Genomic DNA, 22411 nt, shown 5'->3' on the forward strand with positions numbered 1-22411 from the left:
GAGTTTAGCCATTCTGACAGGTGTTAAGTTTTGATTTGCATTTCCCTGATGGTAACCGATAATGAGCATTTTTTCAAGTATCTGTCGCTCATCTGTATGTCTTCTTTGAAGAAATGTCTGTTTATATCTTCTGCCCATTTTTTCCATTGTATTATTGGGTTTTGGGTGTTGAGTTGTGCAAGTTCTTTATATATTTCAGATACTAACCCTCTACCGGACATGTCATTTGCAAGTATCTTCTCCCATTCAGTAGGCTGCTTTTTAGTTTTGTTGATTATTTCCTTTGCTGTGCAGAAGCTTTTTATTTTGATGGAGTCCCAATAGTTTACTTTTGCTTTTGAGGCAAGGGGACCTACCTAGAAAAAAAGTTGCTGCACCCAGTGTCAGAGAAATTACTGCCTGTGCTGTCTTCTAGGATTTTTATGGTTTCATAATTTTTATGGTCTCATATTTAGATCTTTCATCCATTTTGAGTCTATTTTTGTGGGTAGTGTAAGGAAATGGTCCAGTTTCCTTCTTCTTCATGTGGCTGTCCAATTTTCCCAACACCATTTGTTGGAGAGACTGTCTTTTTCCCGTTGCATAGTCTTTTCTGCTTTGTTGAAGATTAACTGACCACACAATTGTGGGTTTATTTCTGGATTTTCTACTCTGCTCCATAAATCTACATGTCTATTTTTGTGCCAATATCATACTGTTTTGATTGCTATAGCTTTGTAATATAACTTGATGTCTGGAATTGTGACGCCTCCAGCTTTGCTTTTGCTTTTCAAGACTGCTTTGGCTATTCAAGTCTTTTGTGGTTCCACACAAATTTTAGGATTGTTTGTTCCATTTCTGTGAAAAAACGCCATTGGTATTTGGATAGGGATTGCATTAAATGCGTAGACTGCTTTGGGTAGTAGAGACATTTTAACAATATTTGTTCTTCCAATCCATAAGCATGAAATGTCTTTCCATTTCTTTGTATTGTCTTCAACTCCTTTATTCAGGGTTTTTTTTTTTTTTAAGATTTTATTTATTTATTAGACAGAGATCACAAGTAGGCAGAGAGGCAGGCAGACAGAGAGGAGGAAGCAGGCTCCCTGCAGAGCAGAGAGCCGGATGCGGGGCTCGATCCCAGGACCCTGGGATCATGACCTGAGCCGAAGGCAGAGGCTTTAACCCACTGAACCACCCAGGCGCCCCTATTCAGGGTTTTATAGTTTTCAGAATACAGGTCTTTTACCTCTTTGGTTAGGTTTACTTCTAGGTGTCTTACTATTTTTGGTGCCATTGTAAATGGGATGGTTTTCTTAATTTCTCTTTCTGCTGCTTCATTATGGTACAAAGAAATGCAACAGATTTCTGTAGATTGATTTTGAGCAGGGAACTTCTTTAATGTATTAAAGGTTTTAACAGAAAACAAACCTTCAGCAAACATACTTGGGAGTGAAATGTTAAAAGCTTTCTCTTTGAGATCAGGAACAAGACAGGGAGGGCAGCCCTGGGATGATGCAGCATTCTATTTCTTGACCTGGGTAATAAATTCATGTGTTTATAATAACATATTAACTTCCTCATTTTATGTACAATCCAGAATATGTGTTATAGAAAAAAAGAAATACTTGGAGATGAACAAAAGGTTGATTAAGACTATCACTAAAGCTCAGCAACTCTGTAGGTCCTAATTTTCCCCCCATTATGATTAATTTCAAACCAATTAATATTTATTGGTCCTATCTGGCAACATGAATTACTAACCTTAAAGATGTTACAGCCTATCATCCAATGACTTCATTATCTATGAACCCATCTTAAGGAAAAAGGCCAAGATAAAAAGAAATCCATAACGTGCTAAGATGTTCATCACACATGAAAATAAAATGGAAAACAACTAAATAACCAACTACAGGGAGTAGTTAAGAAAAATAATTCTTGGGGTGCCTGGATGGCTCAGTGGGTTAAAGCCTCTGCCTTCAGCCCAGGTCATGATCTCAGGGTCCTGGGATCGAGTCCCGCATCGGGCTCTCTGCTCAGCAGGGAGCCTGCTTCTCTTTCTCTCTCTCTCTGCCTGCCTCTCTGCCTACTTGTGATCTCTGTCAAATAAATAAAATCCTAAATAAATAAATTTTTTAAAAAAGAAAAGAAAAATAATTCTTATAATGGGATTATTATACAGCCAATAAAAATAAGATTTACCATAAATAAATAAATAAATAAATAAATAAATAAGATTTACAAAGCAGTCTAAGAAATGTATATGACCTAATGCTTTTTTAAATTAGAAATATACACACACAAACATGTATAATACAACTAACGGGGGATATGTCTTAGGCACGGGGAAAAAAGACAAAATGAGACAGAGGGAGAGAGGGGTTGGGGTAGACAAAAGCTATACTTTTTTTTTTATATGATGAGCTTTTGCATATTATCTGTACTTCTTATTTTATTTCTTGAATTTCCTATAATGACTATATAAAGCTTTAATAATGGGGTATATTAGAACTAAAGAAAATAATCACAAACCTATGTATCTTTTTTTTTTATTTTTTTTTCTTAAGATTTTATTTATTTATTTGACAGAAAGAGATCACAAGCAGGCAGAGAGGCAGGCAGAGAGAGAGAGGGAAGCAGGCTCCCTGCTGAGCAGAGAGCCCGATATGGGACTCAATCCCAGGACCCTGAGATCATGACCTGAGCCGAAGGCAGAGGCTTAACCTACTGAGCCACCCAGGCGCCCCTATGTATCTTATTTGAATTACTTCAAAATATAATTAAAATCTCAATTTTTATCTCACTATGATTTTATTCAGGTAAACTATTTTCTAATGGTTAAACTATATAAGTCTATAATTTGCTAATTATTTATAATAATTTCTAATTATACTTAGTGTTGTAAATCATATAACTATAAAAATAATAAAAATTCAATCTCCAAAGATATTTCATCTCCAGTTTTCTGGCTAAAATTCTAAACCAGTTTGCTCCTAACAGCTAAAAGAGAAAATGATCTATAAACAGGCTTCAGGCAGTCATTTCTGCTTTGACATAAATAAATTTATTTATGACATAAATTTTGTCATAAATAAATTTATTTGTAAAAGCAAAAGAACTGTCAGTCTCTGAACAAAAGATTATTATGGCTCCTCACTTTCCGGTGCAACCACTTTCAACCTCAGTTCTGCCAATATTCTGGTATTTTATGACCAGTTTTGAGGTATGTCTTAAGTAATCTGTTATCAATCATAAAGTATAGATGTGTTTTATACTTAGCATTAGAAATAATAATAAACTGAAGCAAATGTAAGATCATCCCTATATGACTTAACATAGTTTGCATCCCAGTACATTTTAATGAGAGGAAAAGAACAGAGTAGAGATAAATCTTACATCTTGGGAATTCCACATTCACTTATTCAATACTATCTGAGCATCTATTTGAGGCCAGGCACTGTGCAAACAACAGAAACACAACTGAAAACTATAATTTAAGTTACAGGGTTAAACATAACTGTCATTTTACCATTTAAAGCTTTTAATAGACTAACCCAATCCTACTTTTCACTCCTTGTCAGCACAAACTTTTTTCCTCTAGTTTTCTGATGTTCTTTTAAAACATTCTAGCTTTCCCTCTTGCCAAACTTCTGCTCAGGCCGCTCCCCAGCCTAAGTGCTTTTTGTCCATTTACCAGCACCTGTAGAATGCTCACTACAAGCTAGGCACTGTGCTTCGAATGAGAAGGAAAAGGACTTTTCTATTTTTTGAAGTCCGGGTTGAGTCCCACTTCTTTCTCAAAGAATTACTTACTTTCCTCGCCATATTCTGAATGCTGTAACTACTATCTAACACGGTGGCTCCCAACCTTTAATATAAGAAATGATTTTTAATATCAAGATGTTTCACGAATCTTATTCTCACTCCTCAGATGATCTCATCTGGTCCCATAGCCCTAAATACCATCTGTACACTGATAACTTTCAAACATATACCTCCAGCTTCACCTCTCCCTTGAACTCCTAATAGATATGCCTATTCAAAGTCTTAAATATTTGATAGGACTCTCAAACATAGTCACACCCAAAACAAAACTCCTCATTTACAACTCTAAACCTGTTTTCCACCTACCCCCTACCCAACAGTCCATCTCAGTAAAATGTGCCACTTTTCATCCAGTTGCTCATGTTGAAACTCTTGGGAGTCATCCTTTACTTCTTTCCCTCATACTCCACGTCTAATCCATCGGTAAATCCTAATTATTCTACTTTTGTTCTTTAACGGTTTTTTTTTTTTAAGATTTTATTTATTTGACAGAGACAGATCACAAGTAGGCAGAGAGGCAGGCAGAGAGAGAGAGGAGGAAGCAGGCTCCCTGCCGAGCAGAGAGCCCGACGCGGGACTCGATCCCAGGACCCTGAGATCATGACCTGAGCCGAAGGCAGCGGCTTAACCCACTGAGCCACCCAGGCACCCACGGTTTTATTTTTTTATTTTGAGAGAGAGAGCGAGGGAGAGTGCGAATGAGAGAGGGGCATAGGGATAGAATCTCAAGCAGACTCCAGGCTGAGTGTGGAGCCCGACATGGGGTTTGATCTCATGAAACTGAGATCATGACCTGACTGAGCCAGTCAGGTGCCTTTCTACTTCCTGAGTATATCACAAAGCTGACAACTTCTTTACTCCCCAATCACTACTACCTTCTCCAAGCAGCACATTTTCAACCCAGATTATTATAAGATTTTTCTTAACTGGTTTTCCTGCTTCCATTCTTGTCTTTAATTTTCAACACAAGTTGGAATAATCCTCTAAAACAAAACAAAACAAAAAAAACAAAAACCAACTCAAATCTGGATATTCCCATGCTTGAAACACTATAATGATTTCCATTTCACTCAGAGTAAAATGGAATCTTTAAATGACCTTCAGTGCCCTATTTGATCTAGCCTCTGCCTATCCTACCAACTGTCTTAACCACTCTCCCCGTCACTCACTCTGCATCAGCCACACTAGCCTCCCTGTTGTTCTTCCAACACGCCAAAACACTTCCATTTCAGAAGACACTGCTCCTTCTCCCTGAACATTTTCCCTCAGATAGCTCTGCAGCTTACTCCCATCACTTCCTTCAGGTCTCTCAGTTCAAAGGGCCTCTCAAAAAGCCCTTTCCTCACCAATCTATCTAAAGTAGTATCCTGGGGCACCTGGGTGGCTCAGTGGGTTAAAGCCTCTGCCTTTGGCTTAGGTCATGATCCCAGACATTAAGAATACAAAAATAATTAAGACAAGGTAATGCCTTGAGACATATAAAAATAATACTTACCGAATATAACATATACTAGAGATAAAAATATAGATTATAAAATTGTAGCACAACAGGAGAAGTAACTGACATTTTACGGATAGATGTTTAGGGAAAGTTTTAGTATTGATGATACTTAAAAAATACTCACAAAAATCAAGTAACAGAAGGTATTCTTCAGTTTACTTTACATGTGAAATGAGGGTTTTAAGTCTTAAAGTGCTACAGTAATTTGCTACCATGAGATAAGCTAGCCTCAGAATGAAACCAAAACAAGGGGAATGACAGAGCTGAACAGATCACAGAGAAACTGAGCCAAGTCCTTGATGATTTCAGGCTAGATAAAGCCTCAGATAAAGTTCAGCTACAAGATCTAATCATTCCCTCTATTGTTTAAGCAGTCTGAATTTGGTCTTCTGTCACTTGCAATATAAGAGTACAAATGAATGTCTATGAATTCTTTCAAAAAGCAAAGCAGTTGCTTATTTCAAGGTGTAGGGCCACCACTGGCATTTTTGAAGGGATGAATCTTTTAGTATACGGGATTTCTACCCACTAGTTCTCAGTAGGCCCTTACAACCACTGTGACAACCAAAAATGTCCCTATATATTTTCCAAATGCCTAAGGGAAAAAAAACAAATCTATTTTCTAATGGTTTTATATGTGCCCATTTCTCTCAGTGGTTCCACGAGGTACACATAAATGTACTTAACATCAACCTTAGGAGTAACTGGGTGATGGACAGTAAGGAGGGCATGCGATGTAATGAGTGCTGGGTGTTATATAAGACCGATGAATTGGGGCGCCTGGGTGGCTCAGTCGTTAAGCTTCTGCCTTCAGCTTGAGTCATGATCCCAGGGTCCTGGGATGGAGCCCCGCATCAGGATCCCTGCTCAGTGGGGAGCCTGCTACTCCCTCTACCACTCCCCCTGCTTGTGTTCCCTCTCTCAATGTCTCTCTCTCTCTCTCTCTCTCTCTGTCAAATAAATAAATAAATAAAGACTGATGTATCATTGAACTCTACCTCTGAAACTAATAATATATGTTAATTAATTGAATTTAATTTTTTTTAAGATTTTTATTTCTTTATTTGACAGACAGAGATCACAAGCTGAGCAGAGAGCCTTATGCGGGGCTTAATCCCAGGACCCTGGGATCATGACCTGAGCCGAAGGCAGAGGCTTTAACCCACTGAGCCACCCAGGAGCCCCTTGAATTTAATTTTTAAAAAAAGTAAAGAAAAACATCAACCTTAGAAGAACAGGGATGTATCACTGAAATGTTAATTTTACATAATCCAATTTTAATCAGTGATTTATGACTACCTCAGTGTTTGGCCAAAATCCTATGCATAGCTTATTATCAACTGTTGGGGTAAGCGGTGCTATAAGTTTGCTCCTACTATTGGAAAATTCTTATTTATTTAAGCTTACTTCTCCACAAAATACTGTAGAGACATGTCACTGATATTATTGGTCGCCTTCCCCTTAGCCATTCACCTAACTTCCTCCTACACTGAAATGCCAGATAATGGTTTTTCCAGCCCCCTTGATAGTAGGACATGAACATGCCAGCATGACATCTGACATAGGGCTTCTGTAAAAGGTTTATTTGCCTAATCAAGAGACTGGAGGGCAAACTTCCTACAATTTTTGGTGGCTATGTGAGACTGTGATGTCTGGAGCAGAAAGAGGAATGTGCAGCAGTAGGAGGATGAACCTAAGCGCAAAGATCAGCACACTAAGGATAAAGATGAAGAGCACCTCAACCCTTGATATAAGGTCATTGTCACTGACTGCCCAGCAATCCTCCAACTCTGGGCTTCCTTTTATGTGAAATACTATTTACTGTTGGTTAGTGTTATGTAACCTGAAGCCAAACTAATATAAGATATATTCAAGATTTGACAGCTGCTGAAAGTGGAACCAAGAGGACTGCAGGGTTAGAGTGGCTGGCTGGGAGAAAGGGGTTCACAAAAGGGAAACTAGAAGGAAGAGAAAGATATACACATATGCACATGTAAACACACAAGGTGAGGGTAGGTGCATTAAAATCAAATTTCATGTGATTCTGTTTGGTATGAGGTAAGCTTATAGCAATCTAAGATAGAGATATATAGCAAGCAATGTGGGAAGTCAAGTTGTAGAATGGAGAAACATCCACACAAAAATGACGATTTATATCATTAAAAATAGGATACAACCGCCAAGAGAACACAGTGAAAAGCACAGAGATCCTTGAGTACACTCGTTACCTCCTGTCATTTTAGATGAGGTTCATCCACTGGTTAGGCCAAGTAGAGTAATTCCACTCTTCTTGACAAAGATACTATGACCGACTTGGCAGCAAGACCTTCTCCATTTGTTCAATCAGAATAGAGGTTAGGACTTTTGGGAAAAGACTAGAAGAGAATCCTTCTCTCTCCCTTTGGAAATAAAAAAGGCTATCACACGAACATTGCTGATAGCCATTTTTTTTTTCTTACTAGGAGGGAAGCCAGTCTGAGCATAAAGCGCAACCAGGAGAACAAAGTTGACATAGTAGCAGAAAAATGGGAACTTCAGCCCTGATGACATAAGCCTATTCTTGAAACCAATTCTATCTGTGCACATGCCAATTATATAAGTCAATACATTCTTTTTGCTTTTATTATTTTTTTTTAAAAAGATTTTATTTATTTATTTGACAGAGAGAGATCACAAGTAGGCAGAGAGGCAGGCAGAGAGAGAGAAAGGAGGAAGCAGGCTCCCTGCTGAGCAGAGAGCCCAATGCGGGACTCGATCCCAGGACATGAGATCATGACCTGAGCCGAAGGCAGCGGCTTAACCCACTGAGCCACCCAGGTGCCCCTCTTTTTGCTTTTAAATTCAGTTTGCATCTTAACTAATGCAGGAACTGCTATGTTTTGAGGGAAGTAGTGCAGGAAATGTGAAAAAATTTTCGGAGACATAAGAGAATCAGGACATACAATGCAGAAGGAACCAAGAAATCAGATAATCTTATTCCTGTATAGTATATTTCGCAAATGATCTTAGGAAACCAAGGATAGCTGAGGAAAGACCATTAGAATTGGTGATTAGGAAGTCATAGGTGACTTTTAAAGTAGCACTTTTAAAGTAGCACTCTGACTACAGAGTGCAAAGTAAGAATAATTAATATTTATTAGGAACTCCATAATGTACCAAACACTTGGGTGGACATTTAACATGTGTTAAACTCCTTCAATTATGACTCTGTAAGCAAGTTTAACATTCTGTTTTATAGATAAAAAATAGAGTGAGTAGTAACTTGCCCACAGCCACATAGCCACTAAGTGGTTTTAATAGACTTCAAACCCAGATCTATCTGGCTCAAAAGTCAATGTTTTTTCTACTACACCAGACTTCTGGAATTAAAGAATAAAAATACAATGGCACAGCAGGCTCAAAATTCAGACTGGCCTCACTGAGTTGCACTCAGCACTGTATTTGGCAGCCTTGACACAGAAGCATATGTATACGCTAGAGAGGGAGAGACTAAAGAAGGAGTGATAAAGGACAGTTCTACAGAAAGACAGGGAGGGATGATTGTGGACACATCTGGAGGGGCCTATTCTTGAAAAAGGGGAAGGGCATTTCTTCCTCTGAGACAGGAGTAAATAAGGAAATCATACTGAGGATAGAAAAGAATATACCTCAGACAGCCGACATTTTTCTCAGGAAAGGAAGAGATCAAGTTATTTGCTATAAAAACCTTCAGGAAATGAGACAGTAAGGAACACAATCAGCACTAAAGACCCAGTAGAGAGCAGAGCACCAACTGGTATAAAAACCAACCAATATCCACACACAACTTGTCTCTTGTATCCTTCAGGGGCTCAGGGGTCAAAATGAAAGAGCTAGTGATGAGGCTCATTCTGGATTGGGGACTAGAAAGGTATATCCACAGAAAAGAAAGCACGCTGGGGCATCATTAGTAAAATCTGATGACTGTGGGATCCTGGTTTAGAGAGCCAAATGAAATCAGCAGTAGGCTAATGGGTTAGATGAACAGAGAGACAAAGAGGGGTTCATAAAGACAGTGAGTGAGAAGGAGAAAACAGATTCCCTAAGAGAGGAAGAGTAAGAGATTTTAATAACAGTTTGTAATCAGAGATGTGTTTTGACATAATCCTTCAAATTACTTTGCCAGAGGTAGAGAGCTCAGCAGTCCTACTATCCCTTCAGCCAAAATCACAGAATTGAGATAACCCCCTCTAAAAATGTACAGCCCTAGATTGTAGAAAAATGAAGGCTAAAAACAAATGAATGAACTAGCCCATACTGGAACCAAACATAAAAATATCTCCCATTTTTTTTAACTAAACAATTTTATCTCTAAATTTAAGAAATTAAAAAAAATTTTTTTTTTTTTAAAGATTTTATTTATTTATTTGACAGACAGAGATCACAAGCAGGCAGAGAGGCAGGCAGGCAGAGAGAGGAAGAAGCAGGCTCCCCGCTGAGCAGAGAGCCCGATGTGGGACTCAATCCCAGGACCCTGGGATCATGACCCGAGCCGAAGGCAGCGGCTTAACCCACTGAGCCACCCAGAAGGAAATTCATTAAGAGGTCTAAGTCTACAGCAAAGGGAAAGAGATATTATGTGTCATGAGGCAGAATGAAAAGTAAACAAATCTGTCAGGCCAATTATACAACCCACATATTAAAGATTGTTAGTACAGAATTCCAATACGGCAAGGATAGTCTGTGTTTAATAACTTGGGAGAGCACCTAGCATAGCTTTAACAAAATGATACTACTCAATTTAATGTTAATAAAATCGTCCACCCATTTGCAATCTCAAAGGAGAAGCTATCAATTATATCTATAATCTCATTTTTACAATTTTGGGATTCTTGAGAAATTATCCAACTACTTCTCTCTCCCTTTGGAAGTAAATGACAAAGGCTATCACATGAACCTTGCTGATAGCCATCTTTTTACTAGGAGGGAAGCTAGTCCCAGCATGAAGCCCAAACAGAAGGACAGAGTTGAGATAACTGCAGAAAGACAGAAAATATGGGAAAAACAGCCATGGCAACTTCCTCCACTACCATTTCAATCCTGCAGTTTGCCCTTATAAACTCCGGCAAGAGACCAGGTTATTTAGGACAGTTTCTTACACCATTAATTCTGAGTACCCTTGCCCCAGTAATGAAGGAGGGAGAACTGAGACTGGCACAGCCTAAATTTGCAGAAAATACCAAGTCCTATAGCGACTGTTAATAGAAACAAAGGAGAATCCATGAAATTTGAGAGGTTTTGAGTTTAAAAAGCTTTTCTCCATTTTAGTTCTTTCTAAATAAAACAAAGAGCGTGTGCAATACGGGTTTCTAAAGCTTCGCTGGTCAATTTGAGCGAACACTGAATAAAAGAATAAATCATTTAACCTTTCCTGTGCTATTACATATCTTAGAATCACAAGCCTTCTTTTTTAAAACGAACACTTCCCAATTCTTTCACTAGATCTCGAAAACGTAAGCCCCCGCTTTAAAAGTTCGGAGACCGAAGATTTACGATAGTTAGAGATTAATTTCCATGAACAATCATTTGCATCCCAGGCACCATTCTCTACTCTGCAGTTCAATGGGCCAAGGAGTCTCCAACTCTTCCAACCACCCGTCTCCTGAGGACTTGATTCCCTCATCAAGGTGAAGCTCTTTCTTTGTAAGTCTACATAAGAGGCTACCGGGTATTCTTCCCAATTAAACTTTTAAAGGAAGCAAGAGGGTCAAAACCAGGAAGATGGGGAGGCGACTAAAATAGGAGGGGCAACGACCCACCCACCTAAAGCAAAGGAGAGACCGCTTGGAGGGGTGAAGCTTCACCAGGAACCAGGAAAGGTGTGGAGGGCAGCAGGCGTCGCGACCCCCACCCGCTGTGTGAGAATGGAGGGCTTGCAAAGCCAGGGTCCAACTGGAGGCCTGAAAGGGGGCACAGGGCGGAGAGAGGGTGGGACATGGAGACAAGAGAGCGAAGGAGTCCGGCCGAGCACCACTAAGGTCTGGAGCAACGGCGAGGCAAAGACACCAAAGCTTGCGCTTCACTCACCTGCCAGACGCTCGCCCCGCGGCCAGAAGTACGGACACCGCCTGGGCGCTTCCTCTCCTGCGGGACACAGCCGCTGCCGCTGCCGGAGCTCCAGGACCCGAGAGGAGAGGGTGGTGCAGAAGCAGGCAAAGCGCCGACCGGACCCGAGCTCAGAGAGGCGTACATAGGGAGCGCCAGGGGTCCGGGAAGGCAACTCGGTGCTCCACCTTCCTCAGCAGTAACTAACAACGCCTCCCGGGAACAGCATCGTGCCAGCCTCGGCCCGCTGCTCCCGGCCCCTCGCCCGCAGCTCCCCCCAGCAGCGGCCGGGTTTCCGGCGGCCACACTCCGCCCCCTTGCTACTTGGCCTCCGCCATCTTGTTGGAGGCGGGAAGAATGCAGCGCGCATGCGTGCGTGGGGATCGCCGGCGTTCTCCTGCCCCGCAAGGAGGGGCTGGAATGCGCAGTCGCTTTGCCGCAGCGCTCTCAGACCCCTTGGTTATTCGCGGTCCTGGCCCTTGCGGGCTTGCTACTTGGGATGCAGAATCTCAGTCGCAAGACCTACTGGCCTTTCTTTGACTGGTTAGCGGCCCAATTAATAAAACCCTTCTACACACCCACAGTTATTCAGCAAACACCTATCTAGCGCCTATAGTGTGAACCGTTCTAGGCTAAGTGCTGATGATGGATTGATAAAACCTGGTTCCAGCCCTAACGGAGCTCATAATCTAGCAAAAAAGACGAAGATGAACGAGTAATTCTCATTCTTGTTTTGTAGCTACGTACCACCTCCTCTCTCTCACCCACCCCCATTTTAATTCAAAGCATACCTATTCTGGGAGGTCTCATTTGTCTCACACAGTTTTACCTGTTCTTTGCCTTTAATTACCTCTCTAGCTTAATTGCATTCAACATTAATTCAACAAATAATATTTGAGTTTCTATTAAATACTTAATATTGTCCTAGGCTCCAGCAGTAAGAAATATAAATTCATGGAACTTACATTCTAGTGGTAAAGAATGGACAATAAAAGACAAATCACAGAATTAACGTTTGACAGTGATAAGGGATGGGAAAAGAGCAAACCACCAAAAGATGAAGGAGAGTGAAGGGCGGTAACTGGCAGTCTCTCTTTGGAGATGACATCTGATCTGAGGCTGACCACAGGGGCCAGGAGCCAAGAGAAGATCTGGGTCAGAGACATCCATGCAGAAGGAACAGCAAAAGCAGAGTTCTGAGGTGGGAATGAGACCAGGAGGTAAGAGAGACAAAGAGAATAGATGGCATGGACAGTGGGAGGAGAGAAGGTCAGGGGTCAAATTAGGTAGGGCATTGAGGCCATGGTAGGAGTTGGATTTTACCACAAGGGCCCTGTCTGCCTTGTTGACACTGTCACAACTGCTTTACAAATACTAATACTTCCTGACTGCCTATGCTTTGCATGTATTGATCCCACAGTCTTGAAGATCCTTACTATTGTTCTGTAAATGTCTAGCTTGTCATCTTTCAGGTTTTAGTGTAACTGTCAGCTCAGAAAGGCCATATCCTTCCTAAACTACCTCTCACTCCTGCTCTCCAATTAGTTTCCACTATTGCACCTGATATTTCTTCCATGGCACTCCACATTTTTGTTTTGCTATTTCACCCATCCCCACCCACCTCTCTGGCAACCTAGTTTGTTCTCTGTATTTAAGAATCTGGGTTTGGGAGGTGCCTGGGTGGCTTCATCCGTTAAGCATCCAACTCTTGATTTCAGCTCAGGTCACGATCTCAGGGTGGTGGGATCAAGCCCCAAATGATCCCCATATCACATCACACTCTGTGCTCAGTGTGGAGCCTGCTTAAAATTATCTTGCTTCCTCTCCCTCTCTACTCACGAGCAGGCTCGCTATCTCTCTTTCTATCTCTCTAAAAGAAAAAAATCTGTTGGGGTTGGTTTTTTTTTGGTCTCTTTTTTTCTTTGTTTAACTGTTTTGTTTCTTAAATTCTACATGAGTGAAATCATGTGGTATTTGTCTCTAACTTCCTTACCAGGTCCATCCATGTTGTTGCAAAGGGCAAGATCTCTTTTTTTTTTTTTTAAACTGCTGAGTTATATTCCATTTTATATATATCTCACACCTTTAGCCATTCATCTATGGAGGAACATTTGGGCTGCTTCCATATCTTGGCTATTGTAAATAATGCTGCAATAAACATAAGGGTGCATGTATTTTTTCAAAATAGTGTTTTTGCTTTCTTGAGGTAAATACCCAGTAGTGGAATTACTGGGTCACATGGTGGTAATTCTATTTTTAATTATTTGAGGAACCTCTATGCTATTTTCACAGTGGCTGCACCAGTTTGCATTACCACCAATAGTGCAAGGGTTTCCTATATCACCACATCCTTGACAATACTTCTTCTCTCTTGTCCTTTTGATTTTAGTCATTCTGACAGGTGTGAAGTGCTATACCATTATGGTTTGGATTTGCATTTCCCTGATGATTAGTGATGTTGACCATCTTTTCATGTATCTGTTGGGCATCTGTATGTTTGTGTTGGAAAAAATATGTATTCAGGTCTTCTCATTTTTTATATGGATTATTTGTGGGTTTTTGCTTTTGAAGTGTTTAAGTTCTTTATATATTTTGAATATTAGCCCTTTATTGGATATATCATTTGCATATATCTTCTCTCATTCAGTAGGTTGCTTTCTCATTTTGTTGATGTTCCCTTCACTGTGACAAGCCTTTTCTTTTGATATAGTTTAATTTGTTTTTGTTTCCCTTGCCTGAGAAGACATATCTAGAAAAATGTTTTTATAGCTAATGTTAAAGAAATCACTGCCTAGGTTTCCTTCTAGGATTTTTATGGTTTCAGGTCTCACATTTAAGTCTTCAATCCATTTTGAGTTTATTTTTGTGGATGGTGTAAGAAGGTGGTCCAGTTTCATTCTTTTGCATGTAGCTCTCCAGTTTTCCCAGCACCATTTGTTGAAGAGCCTATCTTTTTTCCCCATTGTATATTCTTGTCCCCTTTGTTGTAGACTAACTGACCATATCTGAGTTTATTTCTCTCTCTTCTGTTTCACAGATCTATGTGTCTGTTGTTTTGGTGCCAGTACCCTACTGTTTTGATTACTACAGCTTTGTAGTATAACTTGAAATCTGGAATTGTGATACCTCCGATTTGTTGTTCTTTCTCAAAATTGCTTTGGGTATACAGGGTCTTTAGTGGTCATACATATTTTAGTATTATTTGTTCTGGTTCTGTAAAGAATGTTGTTGGTATTTCGATAAGGATTGCATTAAATCTGTAGATTGCTCTGGATAGTATGGACATTTTAACAATACTTGTTCTTCCAATCAATGAGCATGGAAAATCTTTCCATACATTTGTATCATCTTCAGTTTCTTTTCTCAGTGTTTTATTGTGTTTGGAGTACAAGTCTTCCACCTCCTTGATTAGTTTATTCCTAGGTATTTTATTATTTTGGGTACAATTGTAAAGTGATTGTTTTCTTAATTTCTCTTTCTGCTACTTTATTAATAGTGTATAGAAATGCGACAGATACCTGTATATTAATTTTGCATCCTGTGACTTTACTGAATTCATTTATCAACTCTAGGAGGTTTTGGGTGGAATCTTCAGGGTTTTCTGCATGTAGTATTATGTCATCTGCACACAGTGAAAGTTTTACTTCTTCCCTACCAATGTGGATGTCTTTTATTTTTGTTGTTGTTGTTTCCTGATTGCTGTTTCTAGGACTTCCAGGACTGTGTTGAATAGAAGTCGTGAGAGTGTACTCCTTGAAACATACAACCTTCCAAAACTGAATTGGGAAGAAATAGAAAACTTGAACAGATCAATTACCAGCAATGAAATTGAATCAATAATGAAAAATCTCCCAAAAACCAAAAGTCCAGGACCAGATGGCTTCACAGGTAAATTCTATCAAACATTTAAAGAAGTAATACCTATTCTTCTCAAACTATTCCAGAAAATAAAAAAGGAAGGAAAACTTCCAAATTCATTCTAAAAGGTTAGCATTACCCTGATACCAAAATCATATAAAGACACTACAAAAAACCCACAAAACTACAGACCAATATCTCTGATGAACATTGATGCAAAAAACCCTCAATAAAATATTAGCAAACCAAATCCAATGATACATTAAAAAGAAAAAATCATTCATCATCATCAAACGGGATTTATTCCAAGATGTGAGGATGGTTCAATACTCACAAATCAATCAGTGTAATATATCGTATTTACAAGAGAAAGGCTGAAAGCCATGTGATCATCTCAACAGAGGGGAAAAAAAAGCATTTGGAAAAACACACTATTTTTTTAAAGATTTTATTTATTTATTTGGCAGAGAGAGAGGGAGAGAGAGAGCACGCGAGCGCACAAGCAGGGGGAGAGGCAGAGGGAGAGGAAGAACCAGGCTCCCTGCAAAGCAGGAGAAGCCCAATATGGGACTTGATCCCAGGACTCCAGGATCGTGACCTGAGCCGAAGGCAGTGGCTTAACCAACTGAGCTACCCAGGCACACCTTAAAAAAATACACCATTCATGATACAAACCCTCATCAGAATAGGTCTAGAGGGAACATACCTCAATATAATAAAGGCCCTATATGAAAAACCCACAGCTAACATCTTCTTGATGATGAAAAGCTGAGAGCTTTTCCTCTATAATCAGGAAATAAGACAAAGATGTCCACTCTCAACACTTCTATTCAACATATTGTTAAATTATATATTCACTGTCCCACTAAAGTGTGAACTCCATGAGGCATGACAATGTTCTGTTTACCCATGAACTCCCTGGGCCTAGCACCATGCCTGGCATGGGTGATCACTCAATAAATGTCCGCTGTGGGGCGCCTGGGTGGCTAAGTGGGTTGGACCTCTGCCTTCTGCTCGGGTCGTGGTCTAGGGGTCCTGGGATCGAGCCCCACATTGGGCTCCTTGCTCGGCGGGGAGCCTGCATCTTCCTCTCCCTCTGTCTGCATACTTGTAATCTCTATCTCTCTGTCAAATAAATAAATAAAATCTTTTAAAAAAATAATAAATGTCCGCTGAATTGAAGAAAGTTTCTCAGCACTTAGGTAGTCAGTGGCATTCAACGTTGCTTTTCACTTGCCAGTTTTTAAAATGAAACGCAAGTCATTTCCTATTTCTATGTCTCCTCAACTAGATTTACACATAGGAACTTTAAAGGGTGGGGGGGGGAGAAAGAATAAGATGGAGAACAGTAAGTGATGGTGGGGCAGTGGGCAGATTGTATTGCATATGTTTGCAGGACTGGGGAAAAGAAAGCTTCAATTTAATGGAGTGCCTATTTTATGTGCTGTGCACTATGCTAGGTACTTAATCCTCACCACAGCCCTGCTAGGTAGTAACCCTCATTTTGATAAATAGAAAAATCCAGAGATTAAGTCACTTGCCTAAAGTCACATATTAAGAGACAGCACTGATCTTAAAGCCCATGCTCTGGCCATCTAGAGAAACTGGATTTGGAGCTGGGCCTATATGGTGATTTGACTCTATCATTAGCATGCTTTCCTCAGAGACAGCAGCTACTGCCATTTACGAATCCCGGTAGTATTGCTATTCTCGTAGGTTCTCCACAAAGGGCCTGATTGGAAATTGCTGTCATTATTTTCTTTTGGACTAGAGCAGAGCTCATTTTACCATTTCCTTTAGATGTTTTTTTAGAGATTTATTTTTCTTTTTATTAATAAGCTCTATACGTTTCATCAAAGGAAAAAGAGAGAGAGAGAGATACCAGAAAAATGGGTACATATCCTAACTGCTAGCTGCATCCCCTTGGTTAGGCTTGTTCCTGTACGGCTAGCTCTCTCTTCTAGGTCCCAAGTAATACTTTAGACATCAAAGACAGTTCTCTGGCAAAGAATGACAGGCTCACCCCAACAATCACTTATCCCATTTACTCATCAAAATTACACACCATCATTTTCTTCTAAATAGGATAGCTGCCTCAGGATAGCTGGGGAGTACTACAGGAAAGGATGGTATTGCTATCTTACATCTGGGGCCATTCAGTCCTCGTATGAGGGAAGTAATAGACTATAACTCATGACAATAGACACTTGTCAAGTGAACCCAGCAGGTCCATATGCAAACCCAGTAGTAGGTGGGAATACATACCTGAAAAGACTCTCTCACCTTCCACCTCGCTGTAGTGTAGTTCTTCCTTGGAGTAAATCCCAGAAACAAGACGATGTCTTCAGTTTCTGTGGTATTCTCTCCTCTTATGGTGACCATCTGTTATGGGTTGAACATACTCTCCCCCAACCCCATGAAAAAAAGGATATGTTGAAGTCCTAACCTCCAGTATTAAAGAATATGAACTTATTTGGGAATAGGGTCATTGCCTACGTTATTAATTAAGTTAAAATGAGGTCATAATGGAGTAGAATGGACCCCAAACCCAATAGGTAGTGTCCTCCTAAGAAGATTGCCGTATGAAGGAAGAGACACACAGGGAGAAAGCTGTGTGGTGACAAAGGTGGAACTGGACAGCTTGCTGGCAAACCACTAGAATTTAGGAAAAGGCCAGCAAGAATTTCCCTACAGGATGGGGCACCTGGGTGTTAAACATCTACTTTCAGCTAAGGCCATGATCCTGGGGTTCCGGGATCGAACCCCACATAAGGCTTCCTGTTGAGTGGGGAGCCTGCTTCTCCCTCTGCTTGTCTCTCTACCTGCTTGTGCTCTCTCCTTCTCTGGAATAAATGAAAAAAATCTTCATGAAAAAAAAAAAAAAAAAAAAAAAAGAATTTCCCTACAAGTTTCAGAGGGAGGATGGCCCTGCCCCTTGACTTCAAACTAATGGCCTCCAGTCCTGTTCAATCAACTTCCATTGTTTTAAGCCACCGGATTCATGGCACTTTGTTACAGCAGTGCTAGAAATGAATACATTATCTTATGTATATGGCAGGGGCCCCCAATACAAGGAAGGGGTGGGAAGGGCAGTGAGGTCTGGGCTACTGTCCCAATTTGGCAGCAGAACAGCAGCAAGACCTGAGGCTAGGCACTCCACCCTACTGAGCAAGCTTCCTCATCCGTGTGAACAGGGATAATGACAGCTGCTGAGTCTACCTCAGAGATCTACAGTGATAACTACCAAGTCTTCCACCAGAGATGCTATGACAAAGTTGGCCTGACAGCTACGGAGAACCAACAATGTAAGAGACAGCGCGACTGCCATGGGGAATTTCACACTCCGGCTGAAAGATCCTTTCCTATATAAGATAACCAGCATAAGCCAAGGGCCAAGTGTGTGCTTTGGACCTGATTCCCTATTGATATCAAAAGGAGGAAGGATCACTGTGAACTGGGGTAGAGAAGAAAGCCTTCATAAGGGACCTTAGCCAAAAAGGGATTGATTAGAAGAATACTGGATATCTGCAGGGTGTTCAGGAACAATACTGGACATTATGCCCAGAAGTAGTCCAAGAAACCACCCCTGCAGCCACTCTGAGGTATAGATAACAAAAACTAGGACCACCAACAGCACTTGCCCTTGACACTGGCTGATGCCATTCCCACCTGGAAACTAGATACAGTCTCTATTGTTGCCACTACTCTCAATAGAACAAAAAGGGTCACTGTGATTTAACCACACTTGCTTTCAGATCCAAGCCGGGGGGCAAATGATTGACACAGCCTAGTCATATGTTAACAGTCTAGCTCGATGCTGTTGAAATATAGAAATACAGAAATAGAAATGTAATGCAAGCCTCATATATAATCCTAAATTTCCTAGTAGCCTCATCAATAAAATCATAGAAAGAAGTGAAATTAATTTTAATAATATGTTTTATTGAACCCAATATATCCAAAATATTATCATTTCAACATGTGACACCAGTTGCATTTCAAGGGTTCAATAGCTATGTAGCTATCATATTTGATAGTACAGCTTTAATAGTTAACCCAGCAAAATAAGTGTACTAAGTGGACTTGTGGTTTCCACAGTGAGACGTGGGTTCTGCTTCAGAAGGAAGGCCATTTCCCTAACACAGGAAGGGGGTTCAGGGGCAATCTTGTGGATGAAAGATACACTTGAATGAAAACCAAGACTAGATTATAGAAAAAAAATGAAGGACTTAATTTTAATGTGTAGTGACTGGGAGCCACTGACTGGGGAAGTACTTTGAAAAGATTAAGAGGGGCACCTGGATGGCTCAGTAGGTTAAATAAAGCCTCTGCCTTCAGTTCAGGTCATGATTCCAGGGGCCTGGGACTGAGCCCTGCATCCAGCTCTCTGCTCATCAGGGAGCCTACTTCCTCCTCTCTCTCTCCCTCTCTCTCTGCCTGCCTCTCCCCCTACTTGAGATCTCTGTCTGTCAAATAAATAAATAAAATCTTCTAAAAAAGAAAAAAGAAAGAAAAGTTTAAGAAAGTTACCACACAGATGTAGATGTAACTTTAAGAACACCAGAACTGGGGATGCCTGGGTGGCTCAGTCGGTTAAGCCTCTGCCTTCAGCTCAGGTCATGATCCCAGCGTCTTTGGATGGAGTTCCGCATGGGGCTCCTCTTCTCCCTCTGACTCTGCCTGCTTGTGCACGCGCTTGCTCTCTCTCTCTCTCTCTGACAAATAACTAACTAAATAAATAAATAAATAAAACCCTTTAAAAAAAAACAAAAAACACTAGAGTTGGGATTAGGAGTCCTGAATTTTAGTTAGGCTTCTTATCTATGAAGTCCTAGGCAAGCTGCCTCTAAGAATCTTCTCACATTCAGAAATGGGGATGATGATATCTATCTCTCGGGCTTGTGAGGATTCAGTGAAATAATGTATTTAAAATGCACAACAGCTAGCAAGCACTCAATAAATGTTACTTGAATCTGAATGAGTCTGAATATCTAGTTGGAGATTTAGATAAACAGTAAGGAGGTTGAACTATTTCCCCAAAGCCAAGAGGAATACTCTAGAATAAAAGCTAGAAATATGTATTTCAGATATTTCAATTCTGCCTCAGTTTGGACCAGTTAAAATATGTACTTGAGCACTGAGTCATGTACAGAATTGCTGAATCACTACATTGGACACCTAAAAGTAACTTAGCACTATACATTAACGATACTGAATGAAAATGAAGAACTTAAATAAAAATATGTACTTGTTTCCTCAGTAGCCCATTTCTTCCTTATAGCCATTACTGGCCATTTCTGGCTAGGGGCAGTCTCCCCTTCTATGGTCCAGAGTTCTCCTTTGGGTAATATGACAAACAGATTGTTGGACTCATGCCTCAGCCTCTTCATAGGTACATACATGAGGGCAGAGGCCACATCTCATTCATCTTTGTGTTTTTGGGTTTTTTTTGTTTAAGGTGTATTTGCTTATTTGAGAGAGAGAGTGGAGGCAGTGGCACAGGGAGAGGGAGAGATAGAATCTCAAGCAGATTCTCCGCTGAGTATGGAGCCCGATGTAGGGCTGGATCCTACTTCCCTGAGATCATGACCTAAGCGGAAATCAAGAACCTGATGCTTAAGTGACTGAGCCACCCAGGTGCCCCGCATTCATCTTTGTATATATCCCCCCATATTTTCTTGAACTGGAAGCATCCAAACAGACAAGATCAGAAAAATTTGGTACTTTTCTTTAAGATTTTATTTTTAAGTAATCTCTACACCCAACATAGGACTCAAACCCACAACATTGAGATCAAGAGTCACACACATTCCACCAACTGAGCCAGACAGAAATTTGATAATTTTAGAAATTGGATAATGAGTACTATGAATACTCATTATTACTATTCTCATTACTTTTATGTTTGTTTGGAAATTCTCATTATAAAAAGTTTCTTAAAAATCCAAGAAATTTTTGCTTTAAGACAGTGGAACAAGCTTATTCCTTTCTGTATCCCATTAAAATGCCAGCAGGAAGGCTTAATTTTCTATGAAACTAGTGGAGGTTAAACTTCAAGGACCCCTGATTGCACAGGTCTTTTTCAAGGTCCCAGAAGGTGCCTTAGCAATATGTTCATATTTCTAAGGTTTTTCTAAAACCTGCAGAAGCAATGTATTTCAATTGTATTGGTTAAGGTCATTGTCTCTTCTGATTTCTGCTCTGGCCCAGTTTTCCTTGTGTCAGGTAGCATTAGTGTGGCTGTAGTCATTTTGGGGATCCAGCTAAGGAGAAGTTGCATTTCAGATACAATTTATTTGAATTACAAGCTATTACTAATAACAAGTTGTCAAGCTGGGAAAAAAAAAAACAACCATCGTAATAACAATTTTTTTGATCAATGATGCTTGAAGAAAGACTGAATTATCTTTCTGTTCAATGGGGGCACCTGGGTGGCTCAGTGGGTTAAAGCCTCTGCCTTCGGCTCAGGTCATGATCCCAGGGTCCTGGGATCGAGCCCCGCGTCGGGCTCTCTGCTCCGCAGGGAGCCTGCTTCCTCCCCTCTCTCTCTGCCTGCCTCTCTGCCTACTTGTGATTTCTCTCTGTCAAATAAATAAAATCTTTAAAAAAAAAAAAAGACGCTTAATCTATATAAATTTGATAGAATAAAATCATTTTCATATGAAAAGCCAGACCAAAAAAACCCAAAATGCAGAGGAAAAGTATATTAGTATAGTATAGCATAAACTCTGTGTGTGTATGTGTGTGTATATGGTATAGACATTAGTATTTTAATAGCATTATATGGGTACAGATGGCAGCTACACTTGTAGGGAGCATAGCACAGTGTACAGAGTTGTTGACTCACTATGCTGAACACCTGAAACTAATATAACATTGTGTTTCAACTACAATAAAAAAAAATTATGTCAGGTGGGGGAGGGGGAGCCTGGGTGGCTCAGTCTGTTGAGCATCTGACTCTTGATTTCAGTTCAGGTCTCCATCTCAGGGTGGTTAGTTCAAGTCCTGCATGGAACCCACTTTAAAAAAAAAGTATGTTGGGCAATAGAATAATAAATACATTATATTGTTTTTTGATTTTGTAATGCTTATGGATTTTGTATCAGCATTCCAAGACTTGTAATTTGTTGTGATTTATTTCCTCATTCTAATAAATATTCATTTTTCTTACCTAAGTCTGCCTTC

The 22411-nt window shown here is 40.2% G+C and overlaps 1 protein-coding gene across 5 annotated transcripts in view; it reads right to left on the minus strand.

The window, feature by feature from the left end:
• Positions 1-11643, minus strand: part of APC (APC regulator of WNT signaling pathway) — a 143908-nt gene extending 132265 nt beyond the window's left edge. For 3 of the 5 annotated variants that reach the window (XM_044264205.1, XM_044264197.1, XM_044264176.1), the window contains exon 1: positions 11351-11642. In XM_044264205.1, the coding sequence (XP_044120140.1) occupies positions 11351-11515 (165 nt within the window). In that variant the 5' untranslated portion in view covers positions 11516-11642. Of the gene's footprint in view, positions 1-11350 lie in introns of all 5 variants that reach the window. The other 2 variants (XM_044264166.1, XM_044264173.1) reach the window with 2 other exon arrangements.
• Between the last annotated feature and the right edge of the window lie 10768 nt (positions 11644-22411).

The sequence above is a fragment of the Neovison vison genome, chromosome 1, assembly GCF_020171115.1.
Source record: "Neovison vison isolate M4711 chromosome 1, ASM_NN_V1, whole genome shotgun sequence".
In the NCBI taxonomy this organism is placed as follows: Eukaryota; Metazoa; Chordata; class Mammalia; order Carnivora; family Mustelidae; genus Neogale; species Neogale vison.